The sequence below is a fragment of the Rhinopithecus bieti genome, unplaced genomic scaffold (assembly GCF_001698545.2).
Source record: "Rhinopithecus bieti isolate Rb0 unplaced genomic scaffold, ASM169854v2 scaffold_50350, whole genome shotgun sequence".
NCBI lineage: Eukaryota > Metazoa > Chordata > Mammalia > Primates > Cercopithecidae > Rhinopithecus > Rhinopithecus bieti.
In genome coordinates, this window is record NW_016820258.1 from 284,643 (window position 1) to 299,693 (window position 15,051).

The 15,051-nt window shown below is 37.7% G+C and overlaps 1 protein-coding gene across 1 annotated transcript in view; it reads left to right on the forward strand.

Moving 5' to 3' along the window:
* COL9A1 (collagen type IX alpha 1 chain) overlaps positions 1–15,051 on the forward strand; it is a 151,058-nt gene that overhangs the window by 129,010 nt on the left and 6,997 nt on the right. Inside the window, 4 exon segments of the mRNA XM_017859764.1 lie at positions 3,126–3,272; positions 3,471–3,525; positions 5,303–5,491; positions 12,073–12,150. Coding sequence (XP_017715253.1) covers positions 3,126–3,272; positions 3,471–3,525; positions 5,303–5,491; positions 12,073–12,150 — 469 coding nt within the window.

Below are 15,051 nucleotides of genomic sequence, written 5' to 3' on the forward strand. Positions count from 1 at the left end.
ATAAAACCTCATCTCCTACATACCTAGAACTTCATCCATTTACAGTTCTTTTTACGTGCTATTTAACACCTTGTTCTGATTTCCTCTTCCTCTTAGCTACCTCCTACTTTAAGCATTTAGATCTATCCTCAGCTTCACTTTCTCCAGGAGAACCCAATTAGACTTGGTCACAATGCCTAGCCTTGGGCTGTTTGCAAACCGCAGAGATGAATATTATTACTTTGTATTAACTTACCTGCCTCTAAAAAACATGTCTCAAGTTTCAAGTAACATTTTATGCCTAAGAATTTTAATAGAAATGGTCGAAGATTGAGAAAAATTTAGAGTAAACCTTGATTGAGTTTGGTAATAGAAATCCTGCTTCACTATCTAGAAATAGTAATGTTCAATAGAAATAATTCAAGCTATAACAAAAGAAAAGTTAATGAACTGTGCAGTGACAAGAATAAATTAATTGCATTCAAATTTGCATATAATATTAGGAATTAGCCCTTGATTCATCTCCTTCCCCACCTGTGTCTTACCTGACACTGCCCAGGTAATATGAGTGAAATTGAAGTCTACTGTCCCAGAATCAGGGGAAATTGTTACTAACACAAAGACTTTCACTTTCTTCATTGATTTCAGCATAGACAAAGTTGTGAAGTAGGCGATGTCTGTAACCTGATTTCTGTTTTAGTATACCACTCCTCAGTTGAGGAATTCTTTCCCAAAGACTCAGGGTCCTGGCCACATTGGCCCTTAATCTCTTCATTAGGAAGTTCCCATCTCTTATTGTAGCAGTATTTCAGTCACTGCCAGCAGGATTATACACTCCATCGTAGTCTCCTTTGTTTTCTGTCAGTTCTTCAGTATATTTCTGAGTTCATTTTGTCTTCTCTTCTGGGTTCTTTTAGAAGTTGTTGGCCACACACGGTGGCTCATGCCTGTAATCCCAGCACTTTGGGAGGCCGAGATGGGTGGATCATCCAAGGTCAGGAGTTTGAGACCAGCCTGGCCAACATGGAGAAACCTCATCTCTACTAAAAATACAAAAAATTAGCCAGGTGTGGTGGCACACACCTGTAATCCTAGCTACTCAGGAGGCGGAGGCAGGAGAATCGCTTGAACATGGGAGGTGGAGGTTGTAGTGAGCCGAGATCGCGCTATTGCACTCCAGCCTGGGTAAGAAGAGCAAAACTCCATCTCAAGAAAAAAAAAAAAAAAAGAAGTTGTTACAGTTTTGCACCCTAGGCACCTGACAATGTTGCAGCCTTCTATATAGGATACCTTTTCCTTGTCCTGCTGACAGTCTTTCAGGAAGTCTTTTAAACCATAATTTCTTCATAGAAACTATTTTGGCAAGTTGACTTAGATGAATATCAATTTCTTTTGCATAAAGAGAAATTGGAAAAGCACATTTGCTGAGCTTTATTTGGATGTATCTAGTAAAAGCATTGCTTCATCACCTTCTTCAGTTTAAAGTATTTGTTTGAAAGAGCCAGGTTTTCTAGATAAACGATGCATATGAAAAAGAAGCAGGATTAAATTGCTTTACAAACATTCATATCTTGAACACTAGCATTCCCTTGCTGCCTCGTGTTCTTTTATCTTCTCATTCTTATTCTGAACAGCAGCAGTATATTAGAGCTATTCTGCCACAAATTCTACCAGAAGAATTTAACAAATTTTAGTTTAACAAAAGTGAATTAATTTGGTCTCTTTTAAAACATTTATCTTAGATGATTCTTTTGAATGCTTTTAGTGGTCTGTTTCAGCTGAAAAAAAAAATCTAACTTGTATTTGCTTTTACGCTAAGGAAACACATGGTTTACTTTTAACTTCTTTAATATTTAGATTTTTTAACTTCCTTGATACTTAGATAAGTTGTAACTTTCTTTGGTCAAGATTTTTTGTTTTGTTTTGTTTTGTTTTGTTTTTGAGACGGAGTCTTGCTTTGTCACCCAGGCTGGAGTGCAGTGGCATGATCTGGGCTCACTGCAAACTCCACCTCCCAGGTTCACATCATTCACCTGCCTCAGCCTCCCGAGTAGCTGGGACTACAGGCACCCACCACTACGCCCTGCTAATTTTTTGTATTTTTAGTAGAGACGGGGTTTCACCATGTTAACCAGGATGCTCTCGATCTCCTGACCTCATGATCTGCCAGCCTCGGCCTCCCAAAGTGCTGGGATTACAGGTGTGAGCCACCGCGCCCGGCCTGGTCAAGGATTTTAAATGCAGCATTTTAAATGCGGTATTTTAAATGCATTGATTTAGTTTAGTAATTCCTGGATATACATGGCATCTTCACATTCTCTAAAAAAAAAAGTTATAAGGGCTAAATAACTTATGTTCTTGGAAATATCTTTATTTTATGCTTGCTGCACTAGTGATATGCAAAGTAACATATTTTGTAGGAATGCAGGGGCTTTTGTGTAGCCAGAAAATGTTAACAAGCTTATTGAAAACTAAGTTACTCTTAGAGAGTGACTTAAAGTATGAAGTGACTTAAAGTATGTAGTTTTAAAAAAAAGTAGTATTCCAATAAATATTTTGCAAGAATAACTATCCCCAAAAGAAAGATGATGATGATGATGATGATGATGATGATGATGATGATGATGATGATTTTGAGACAGAGTCTCACTAGGTTACCCGGGCTGGAGTGCAGTGGCGCAATCTCTACTCCCTGCAACCTCCATCTCCTGGGTTGAAGCGATTCTCCTGCCTCAGCTTCCCAAGTAGGTGGGACAACAGGTGTGCACCACCAAGCCCGGCTAATTTTTGTATTTTTAGTAGAGATGGGGTTTCACTATATTGGCTTGCCTGGTTTCAAACTCCTGACCTCGTGATCTGCCCGCGTCAGCCTCCCACAAGTGCTGGGATTATAGGTGTAAGCCACTGCACCCAGCCAAAAGAAAGATATATTGAAAGTTAACTTGAACTAGATTTCTAAAGATGTGTAAGTTGTGTGGCATTATGTGTCTTCACCTTGCGGTGAAGGTTTTGTAACCTCTGAAAGAACACCTGTTAGGATGCAGACTGCAGGAAACCCCAAATTTCATGTAAGTGTTTGTATGAGTATGAAGCAGGCACATTCTTTATGCTTAGCCCTGGTTTGATAGTGTGCAATTGTGTTCCAGGCAGGTAATCCTGGAGAGCCTGGCTTGAGAGGGCCTGAGGGAAGTCGGGGGCTTCCTGGAGTGGAAGGACCAAGAGGACCACCTGGACCCCGGGGCGTGCAGGGAGAACAGGGTGCCACCGGCCTGCCTGGTGTCCAGGGCCCTCCGGTGAGTGGTGGGCAGCTTCTGTGCTTTCCCTTTGGAGGCTCCGTCCCACAGCAGCAGGGCTATTCTAGGCATCAGCTTCTCAGCAAGTTCTCTTGTAAATCCAGCCACCTGGCTCCTTGCAGTCTGTCAGTTTACAACTTAACAATGTTCTCTTTATGGTTTCGTGGTTAATCTGCCTTTTTTTCTTTTCTGTCACAGGGTAGAGCACCGACAGATCAGCACATTAAGCAGGTTTGCATGAGAGTCATACAAGGTAAATAAATCACAATGGTTTGACTTTTTCCACCGTCAGCTCTTGTTTCTTAAGATTTTATTCTTGTAGATATGCAAGGGTAAACAAGAGTGACTTTTTGTATGCCTTAAAGACAGGATATTTAGGGTAATATTAATGCCAATTCTGTTTTATCCAACTATTGGCATCCACAATAGTATATAGTCCATAGTCTCAATGTAAAATATTACCTTTCTGGTTATCCTGCCTTTTTTTTTTTTTTTTTTTTTTTGCCATAGGGGTTAATTTATAACAAAGTTCTCTCTCTCTCTCTCTCTCACACACACACACACACACATACACGCACACACTTTTTTCCTTTGGAACACAAATTCTTAGTTGTCTCTCCCCTCCTTAAGACCCTACCACTTAGTGTGTACCTAGCACTGACCTAGGCTTTCTCTACATTTTGTGAGAAGTAAATGACAGACTCCATGCCCATAAGAAGCATAAGGACATTATCTCCATTCATGTACACATATGTAAAAAAAATCAATAACCAGCATTTACCAAAATTATGACACATTTTCATACTTGTTAACCCTTGCAAAATTTATCTGTAGCTATGGCAATTGTTATTTGTTTCAGAATTACACAGAAAATGAAGATGTGCAAAAGCACCTTATAGCTGAGGAGTTCTGTAACATTGAAGCCTACAGTTAGTTATAGTATTCTGGTGTAGCTAACTTTGTCATGAAGAGATACTCTTTTGTATGCTCACTAGACAGTCTAGTTTGTCTAGGAGACTTGAGAAGTTTTCCAGAACCAAATGGGAACGAAACATTCACTTCTATATTTGAAAAGCAATATAGATCTCTTCATTGCAGACATTTTGTCCTGAATGTCTATTTTAGTTTTAAACATTACATATCTAAAAAATTATGATTCGATGCAAACTCTTCTTATACAAGCAAATTTAGAATACTCACATTTAAACAATTTAAAAATGTTGGGTAGAAATTTGTTTCCATTTCACTTTCTCCTTTACCCTCTAAGTTTAAAAAACATTACATGAGAATATTTCCCTTAGAATGTTTTCATGGGGAGATTTTCTTGTAGGCCATGGCTTTCGTGAGTGATTCAGGATCTATTTAATGGTTCCTGGAAAAGCCCACACAGTTATTAATTTTTAAGACTAACTCTGACCATTCCCAAGAAACAGGTTATTTTTAATGTTTGCTGTCTATTTCAAGCATGGATAAAACTTCTGAGAAGGAGGATTTATAAGAAGCTGTGACTCCTGGGGATATTTCAGTTTATATAATATCTTCAAACTAAGAACATGAGGCGAGGTCTCAAATGGTGTCTGAATATTAATTTTGGACAATGTCTTTGGCTTTTAAAAACAGTCTGGATATCTGCGTCCACCTATGTTAAGAAACTCATTTTTCTTCCCATCCTGGGTTTTCAGATACCCAGCTGGTATTCAGATGACATCCTTCCAGAACACCATTCACCCCAAAGCCTTAGTTGAAGATTTTTGTAAATCCCAGTCCCTGCTACCTCCATTCCTGCACCCTGACTCTGTCTCAGAACAACAGGGCCAAATATATCCAGGGAGAGCTGCATCAAACAGCACCAGCAAAGCTTCCTGGCAGAAAGCCCACAGAGAAATTATCCAACTTTATTCATTTCTTACCACCAGTTTTGAAGATCTGGTGACACATTTAGAAAAAAGGCATCTGGAATACCTCTCTTTTCATTAGAATAACTTTTATATTTCTGACACTTCTGGGTTGTTTTGTTTATTCTCTTTTAGAGCATTTTGCTGAGATGGCTGCTAGTCTTAAGCGTCCAGACTCGGGTGCCTCTGGGCTCCCTGGAAGGCCTGGCCCTCCTGGTCCCCCTGGCCCTCCTGGAGAGAATGGTTTCCCAGGCCAGATGGGAATGCGTGGCCTTCCAGGCGTTAAAGGGCCCCCTGGTGCCCTTGGTTTGAGGGGACCTAAAGGTAAGTCATCTTGCCCACGTGGAACCAAAGAATACAACCCTTTTCAGATGTATAATCTGTATCAAGCTCAAGGAATTTATGTTTTACCAATTTCTGAATATCCAGTGAGATAACATGTATTATTCTCTTTTACAACAGTGATGGTGAAGATTCAAAAACTGTTATGTAATATTCTCTTGTCCCTGCTATACCACAACAGTAGACCAAATACTAGAATTAAAGTCCTGTGTCTTTTAGTACTGATCTTTTTCTATTACACTCTACCTCAATCATGGTTCAAAACAAAGATTATGGGATCTGGTAAACGATCATTCAGCTTTTTTTTTTTTTTTTTTTAAGACCCTGAAGTCATTGTCGAGCTCCTCTAACATGGCAACCATCCTTAGGATGTTTGTATTTGTTATTTAAACTAACAAAATGTGTTAATAGGACATAAGAAAAATATGAATTCAGGCTTCCTCCTCTTTTAAAATATCACATTGGATATTTAGTTTTGATGGGATTTTTTTCAGCTCTGAAATACAATCTAATGTGATTTCTTCTTTAGTATGTAAGATAGTTTGTTCCTTCCATTTTTATTTAAAGCAAGTTAAGCCCTTGCATCCAGTATTTTGCAGAAAAACGGGACTATGAGTGTGTTAGGTACTCAGCAGGACTGGTGGAGGAACTGGCTGCCTCATTTGGAGTTTGCTAGTTGAGAGGAGTAAGTATATCAGCTTGGAGTGTATGTGCCCTAGAAAATTTACAGAGAGGACTAAATAAAGCGAGTAGTTTCTATGTCATGATGAGTGACTGACATCTTTCTGGGGAACTTCAGAAAGACATGGCATCAGAAATAAGAGAGGGATTTTTGTTTTCTTTTTTAAGTACTGCAGTGCTCCAATTAGGGATAAATATTATGGTATGAATGGTCAGAGGGCAAGCAAGCTGCCTTTTTGGATTTATAAATGAATTGCTGATGCAGTTGACTAACTAGACCTTCAGCTGGAACAATTTATTTAATTACATTTTTTTGGGTGTGTTCAGAGCTTCATGTTAAAAAAAAATGGGATCTAACTGAGACCTCTTATAAGGCTGGCATGATTTCAAAGCTTTGGGAGGCTAGACAAAATCAAATAGAGTGCAGACTGAGGGTAGAGGTTTTCTTAAAGAGAACTGAGCACTTTCTTTGAAAGAGTCACGTACCTATTCATGTTTGTCCTGCTTTACTAGTTCAGGAGCTCATGCCTTAGGTGCTCTCTCTATGGTTAGTCTCAATTCACTCTGTAAATAATTTCTAAGAAATTCTACAGCCTTAGGTAGATTGTTGACTTCCTTGGATCTGTTGTGCTAAAGTGGCTGGATCATGATGACTCAGCCTTTCCTGAGTTCACTTTAGGGTAGTGGTTCTGAAAGAGCTGTCCCCGGAGCAGCGGTGTCACCAGGGACCTTGTTAGGAATGCAGATTCCCTGGTCCACGCTGGGTCCACTGAATCAGAAACTCTGGGCTCGAGGTCTAGCTGTCTAGTTTAACGGGCCCTCCTGGGGGTTCTGCGGCACCTGGTGTGGAGCAATTGCCCATTTTCCTACTGAAAGGAATGTGTGATAGGGCCTACAGACATCACAGCCCTATTTTCTTTGGTTAACAGGAAGTCTCCTTGGGGCAGAGCTTAACTGTGTTTGAGCCAGTCACAGAACTCTTCTTTAAAAAATGAAAATCCCAATGTCACTTGCTAAGCTAGGACAGTCTAAAGCTGCCTTTGTCAGCCTTGCCTGCACACTGGAATTGCCTGAGGAGCTTAAAAGTAACACTGATGTCTGGATCCCATTCCCAGAGATGCTGATTTTATCGGCCTGGGCATTGGGATTTGAAAATATTCTCCAGCTGATTTGACTGTGCAGCCAGGGTTGAGAACCACTGGAAATAATGGTGAATTGTTTGGGGAAGATTTAGCAACAGTGACTTGTGGCTAGGTTGGGTTGGGTTGGCTCTAGCAGATGAACCTCAGTTTGAAAGAAAGAAAAGTAAATTTCTGTATTTGGAACCTGGAAAATGTCTCTAGCACTAGGTTCATTCGTCAAGCATAGCATGATCATATGAGGTATTTCCCCTTAATTTTTCTTCAGTATTCATGACATAATCTATAACATAAAGTGATATAATTCTTTTCTCTTTTCCAAAGGATTTTTTTTCTCGCTACCCTCCTCCATCCCTTTCTCGTTATCCTTTAAAGCAGTGTCTTCTCTCAGTTTAACTTCGGAGAATTTGGGGTGGAGGTAGGGAGGGGTAATTAAATTTTTAAAATCAATTAACACTGTCATACTTTTGGAAATGTATGATTTTAGGCAGCTGGATTCGATTCTTCTTGTCCCACCACACACATTAATAGTAGTATTTATTAGAAAACATATAACTTTGTAATATCCTAAGGATTACAGCTGAAATTTCCCTGAGAATAAACATTCCACCATTTTGAAACTTAAATTTTCAGTCATTTAGAGGAGAGATGTATTTCAGAATTGCTTGTTGGCTTTTTTCCCCATCCCTGGTGAAGAAGGGGTGGTATGAATCTTGCTCTACCATCTAGCCACTTTGAGAGCCTTTTTCCGGAGAAACTGCTACATAAATAACAAACAAGTTTTTTTATGAATGCTTGAACAGTTCAGCCTATGTTTTAGTCACTGTTTTTCTCCTAGAAAATACTCTGAAGAACACAGTAGAACATTTTCAATAGGAGCTAGTAGAAATATGCCTCAAATCATAGTCAAAGCTTAGGTTATGTCTATAATTTTTCTGTTTTTCACTGACATGCTTTATACAATACTATACAAAAATGTTAGGGCCCAGGCTCAAAACCTGAGAGATATCTAACTGGCCTTATGTTCACTTTGCTTGGTATTACATTGGTCTTTTGTGTCATAAATATTAGTTTAAAATATTCACAGTTTGGATTAATTTTAAGTCCCTTTGAGTAAGGCTGTATATTTTTAGATATTTTAGTGTGAATCAAACAGACACTGCAATATGTAAATGAAGGTCTGAGAAAACACACGTGTCATGATTATGACTAACACCTTTCTCAGTGATAATCTGTTTACATGGAGATAGAGCATCAATGATAGCTCGTGAATAAATGAAATAAATAGCAACTATAGAGCAATGAGAATTTCCACTCGTTTATAATGAGCTGTTTTTCTGCTCAAGCTGTGTATTTTTCTCTATACATTATCTAAAGCTTATTTTACAAGCTCTTAATGCATATTTTTTGACTGAGGAGGACAACACAGCTGGACCTTTAGTTCCCTGAGCTGGTTTTTGTACATCTCAAAAGAAGACATGACCAGGGTTTGAAGTAGTAGATTAACCTTGTCGATGGAACCAACCTGTATGCCTGGTTTGCTGCAGCGTGGCAGTTTGCCAAATAGGCTCTGTTTTGGAGCTCATCTTAAAACTTGTTATTCTCTGACTGATAACCAAAGACATAATCACAACAGACACTGGTCTTATTCCTTGAAGCAACATTAAAAGTTGGTGTGGCTTCATGCTAAAATGTACAAACAAGTTTAGCTTTTACTATTAGCGTAAAAGCCACACTTTAATTTATAATGTTCATCTCATATCTTCAGAAAATGTGGCACATTTAGAGAGTCTGTTCTCATTTCCAGCCTCCAGAATTATAGTGATATGACACTCGAATTACCAAGTTAACAAGAATGCTTATGCCATTAGTTTATAAGATGTTAATTGTTGTATCTTCCTAATATGGTAAGGCCATATTGATGATGAGTGTTAAAAAAACTAGCTTATGTAAATATGAGTTCAACCTGAGTTCAGTCCTTCATAGTATTTATATAAATTTAAATTGTTTTGAAATGTGATGAAATGTAGTTGATCATAAAAACATTCACGTAAAGACATTCACAGCTAAAATCAAAGTATGGTGACTAAATATTCACTTCATAATTAGAGATCTTTGACTATCTGAGTGCAGACGGTTATACAGATATTTTTTCTATTTTTGTTGTGTACATGACTTTGTTTTTAAAATTATAACAAATTTGACTTAATGTTGAATGAGGCTAAGTTGATACAAATGTTTGGAAAAAAATGGTATGTATAGAATTTATTGCAAGGTGCCATTGCATTTTCTAACAGCATAGTAGAATAATGATATACTACTGTACTACTGGAATAATGGGATAATGCTTTCAGCAAAGAGCAGCAGACGCCATTTAGGACCAGTTAACTAATGCAACAGCGCATTTTGTTAATGAGCCAAGTTGCTGGGTTTGGTATCTTTAGGGGCTGGGATAATTAATGCAACTTTGTTCCGTCCCCACTAAATCCCCAATTTCAATCAACTGTCTTGTAAATGTCTTGCAAATTCACATGGTTCATTGCAATCCACAGTATGTTCCCCATAAACAATGAGTCAGTAGTGAAATATAGACACTGTGACAACACACTTTATGTTTTTAAGATTGATTAATTTATATTTCATAATACTAACTTTATACAGTTCCAAAAATTAACAACGTATAAAAAAAAGTATTTAGTGAAGTTTCTCTCCCATCCCTGCCTCCTATCTGCCTAATTTCCTTTCTCCTTCCCACTAGGTAATCCATACTATTCTTTTCTTACATATCCTTATAAGCAATTCTATATAAGGATACATGAATATGTATTTTTTCTACATCCTTTTAAAAATGAATCATATTGTTCTTTAGCAAGTGTTCTGGAACTTGCCTTTTTCAGTGAACAGTATGACATGGAGACCATTCCAAAGAGCTTCCTGGCTATTTCTTCACAGCTGCATAGTGTTCTATTCTGTGGAAGTTCTGTAATGTATTTAACCTTTTAATGGACATAGATTGTTTCCAACCTTCTGCTATTATAGCAGGGCCACAGTGAACAACATTGTAGGTATTTCATTTTTGTATAAAATAGCAGCATACACTCCATCTCTATCTCTATGATAAATTCCTAGAAGTAGAACTGCTGGGTAAAAAATTTGGATAGCTATTGTCAAATTACCCTCCAATGTGATTGTCCAAATTTATACTCTTATCAGCTATTCATAACAGTGCATTTTTCACAGACTCGCTAGTATATGTTTAATTGAACTTTGGAATTTTTGCCGATCTTATAGGTTAAAATAGCATCCTTTTTTTTTTTTTTTTTTTTTTTTTTTAACAATTTGCATTTATTTTGTTCTGAGAGTGAAGTCAGGGAATTTTCATATTTAAGAGCCATTTTACTTCCTTTTATTGACATGCCTGCTCATGTATTTTGGTTATTTATTTATTTATTTTTTTGCTGTTATGTTGTTGACCTTTTTGTATTTATTTTAGGAACTTTTCATATTTTGCATCCTAATAAAAAGGCCAATCTGAGGTCATAATTCTCCCTTGTTATCTTTTGATTCTTAACTTACATTTAAATACTTGATCCATTAGTATTTTATCCTGGAATAGGGTGTGAGGTATAGATCTAACTTTTCTTTACTCAATTCTTCCAATTCCATTTACTGAATTGTTCCACTTTTTCCCACTTTAAGACACCACCTTCATTATAAACCCAAATCCTGTATGTATTTGGGCCTACTTTTTGGGCTTTCTATTCTGTTTCACTGGTCTGTGTATTCAGAGACCAATACCACACATTTTAGTTGATTTAATATCTGGTCAAAATAATTCCCTTCATGTTGCTTTTCTTTATGGAGTTTTTGTGGCTTACTCTGGCTTATGTGTTTTCTATACAAACTTCAGGATCTTCTTTTCTGATAAAAAATGGGTTTGTATTTTTATTAAGATCATGATGAAAATTCAGCTTGGGGAGAACTGGCAACATTTTATGATGATGTCATATCTATTTAAGAATGATTTTCAAGTCTTCTGGTGTCCTTTAGAAATGTTAAACCTTTTGTCATGTTGGACTTGCCTATTTCTGATTAGTTTTATTCATCGTTGTTTAATATTTTAATTGTTATTATAAATGGTGTCTTCTTTACTATGTCTTATTACTGGTTGTGTTAATATATATAAAATTATAATTTCAATATATTAATTTTGTACCCTGCTAGTTGACTGAATGCTACTGTTTGTAGTAGTTTTTGAGTTAACTTTCTAGAGTTTTAAGATATATATTCATATCTCCTGAAAATAGAGATAGTTTTAATGCCTCAAACCAAATGTTATATAATAGTGATAAAGTAGGTGTCTTTATATTGTTCTGATTGTAATGGAACTAATTCTTGTGTTTTCCATTATGCGTTAGCTAACTTTTGGGTTAAGATAGATTTATTTTTCATGTTTAGGAAGTGGCCATTGGTTCTTATTTTATTGAATGTTTTACCAAGAATACATGTTCAATGAAGTCAAATGTCATTGCAGTATCTGTGAATATAATAATTTGATTTCCCCCCCTTAGATCTATTAATAGGATGAACTTGATTTTTGCCTTGCTGCATACTCACTACAATCTAGTTTATGGCAATTTCATGACTTTTTGCTTTCTGAATTTTAGATTTGCTTAAAGTTTAAAGATACGGAAGTTTATTTTATAGATATGTAGAAAATAACATTTCTTTAATGTAATGCAGGTGACTTGGGAGAAAAGGGGGAGCGTGGCCCTCCAGGAAGAGGTCCCAAAGGTTTGCCTGGAGCTGTAGGTCTCCCAGGTAAGTGAGCTGTATAGCTGAGAGGAGGAGGTAGCCAAATTGGTAGCAAGTCGACAGCCTGAATTGAATAAACTTTTAAAATAATTGTTATTTGATCACTTAAGCATATTAATTATTCAGAATGGCTAGCATAGATTTTTCAAGACCAGCTTTAGTAAAGAATGATCTGTAAATCATATCTGTATTCTTTGTCAGAAAATAGGTATCAGGACTTGAAATACTAATTTCCTTAAATAGATGCTTCAAGAAAAATAGCGTCAAGGTCCAGGCACGATGCACTTGTTATAAAATTCTAAATACATTGGATCCTATCTATTTCTAAAGCAGGTGATAGTTTCCTGTTTTTTTTTTTTTAATCTAAAATGCCAGAGCAGTAGGAAAATTAACCAGTTTTTAATCTCTTGCACAAGAAGTAACCAAAATTTTATTTTAAAAGCCTCCCTTTCAAACACTCTCCAAAACCCCACATCCACAAAAAAAAAAAAAAAAAAAAAAAAAAAAAAAAAAAAAAAAAAGAAAATACAAAACTGAACATTCCTACTCATAACCACTAAGAGCCACACGCAAGCCACACATCACAGCTGCGTCAACTGAGGTGACAGGGTAGCCCCTGTGTGAAGGGCCCAGAGTCTTTCACTAGGCCTTCTGTTCTCTTTATACACTGGCTACCCTGTCACCAGAGTCCAGGCTGGAACACACTCATCCCTTGAGAAATGACTTACAAGCCCAATCACAGAGGCAGCATAGCAGGGCCAAAAGCCAGTTCAGTTTAAGGGCATGAATGATGCTCAACTTTCCAGCAAACGCTCTCTTATTATGACGAGACAGTGGCTTAGGAAGGCTCCCAAAGCCCTAGGGGTCTGTTGCTGAGGAGAATTGAGATGATACTTGCTTCCACAATGGTTTGGGAAAACTTGGTCTAGGGAAGTTTAGGAAAAGAAATTACAATTTTCGAATTCTGCCGGAGGCTGATGTATTTAATCACAGCTATAATTGTAGCCAAAAACATCATTGCTTTCCAATTATCCATTTCATTGCTTCTGGGGATTGCGTTCTCATTAAAATTTTTTTAAAAAAAACATGAATGTGTGGAGATAACTCAAACACTGCCTTTCTAAAACTGATTCATGGGCTCGTCAAAATGTTTTCACAAATTGATAAATTTTTATAATTGGAAATGGAAGATTTATGATTAGAAATGAAGGGAAAATCTGGCTTAAATGGGATTTAGAGAAGATTTTAATATGTGGTAAAGCTTGGATTCATTGATTGGTGTTTAGAGGAGAGGAAAAGGAAATAGAATTTACTAAAGGTGCTTGTCTCTGTCACCAGTGGTAGGAATAGGAAGTTTTGAGGCTAATATCATATTATCATCACAATTTACTTAACTATCTATATATTTATGAGATAGCCTTATAACTTCTTTTCTCGTTTTATTGACAAATCACTTAACAGTTCTTGAACCAGTGACTTGCACTATTGGCAACATTTTCCTTTATTGAAAATGTATTCTGGTTTCTAGGGATTCTTACTTTGAAAAAAACCTGTTGGTAAGCCACATTTTCAATGTAAAGATGAGAAGATGGAGGAAGATCAGCTCCATGTGTGCTGTGTCCCAGACTGTCAGGAGCACATTATCTCCCATCTGCAGTAAACCTTTTTCAGGAGCCAGGTTGATGGGGGCGCAAACGGGGCGCCCAGCCACAGGGGCTTCCCTGATTGCTTTTTAGAACATCAGACCATCCACGTGTGAGCAAATTGTGAGGCAGGACAAGATCATTATCTGCAGCCCTCCCTGGGATCGCTTATAAACAAAATGATTAATTTCAGCTGATCTTGGATTTGATCTTAAATCTGAATTGTTAAAACATTTTGTGCACTCCCTTTTCCAGGGGACTCTTAATACCTGTCCTTTCTGTTTTCATTTTCCTTTCTTCCTTTGGTCGGTCCTTGCCCCTCCTTTCCTAGGATCACCTCCAAAATCGTCGCCCTCCTCTGATCTCTCCCCTCCTCTCACTTTGCTCTCTCCCCATCAGCTCTGATTGTCTCCCATCCTTCTCACCTCCCAGCTTACTCTTCTTTCTTGATTTCCTTGTTATGGTTACTTATATCTCAACCTCGGTAGCCTTCCTTTTTTGGACTTTTTGCAACCTTTTAATTGAGAGGATATCTGACATTGTTTAGGGAAAAATCTGAGTTCCAGATTATTTTTCAGGAATATAGGCTAACTTTCAAAAGCACAGACGCCAGAGAAGAGGGGTCTGCTGCTGGGTCGTTTTCTGCGCTTTGGCGCAGTGGCCTCGTGCAGCACACAGGTGAAAGCACCAGCTGAGGGCTTGGGTTTCAAGGTCGGCCCATGTTCTCTTGTTGACACCATGCATATGCTCAAGTCAGTCAAGTTCCTGACAAGAGCTTTTTGGGTCATTCCTCCCTTAAAGCTAGTACCTGAAAGTGGGCTGTTTGAAGAGTGGCTTCTACAATTCAGACATCCCAGGTTCACATTTGACTCTGCCACTAACTAACTTTATGACATTGGGCATGTTACTTAATTTCTCTGCACCTCAGTTCTCCCATTTACAAAACAGTGATAAGAAGGACACCTCTCTGATAGTGTATTTCTGAGAAATAAAGAAACTTAATCCATGTAAATTGCTTAAGACAGTTCCTGGCTACAGTAGGTGCTCAAGAAATGTTGGCTGTTGGTACTATTATTAATATAGCAAGTCCACTTTTTGCTTTTTAAGGTGGATCAAGGAGAGCTGAGGGCAAAGCTGGACCCCAGTTCAGCCCTTGCAGCTTTTTTCTCTTGCTCTTGATCAGCAGTAATATATTACTTTTCTCTAAATCAGCACCACCCCGATGCCTCAGACCTTCTCTCCATGAAAGTCTACTTCAACTCCA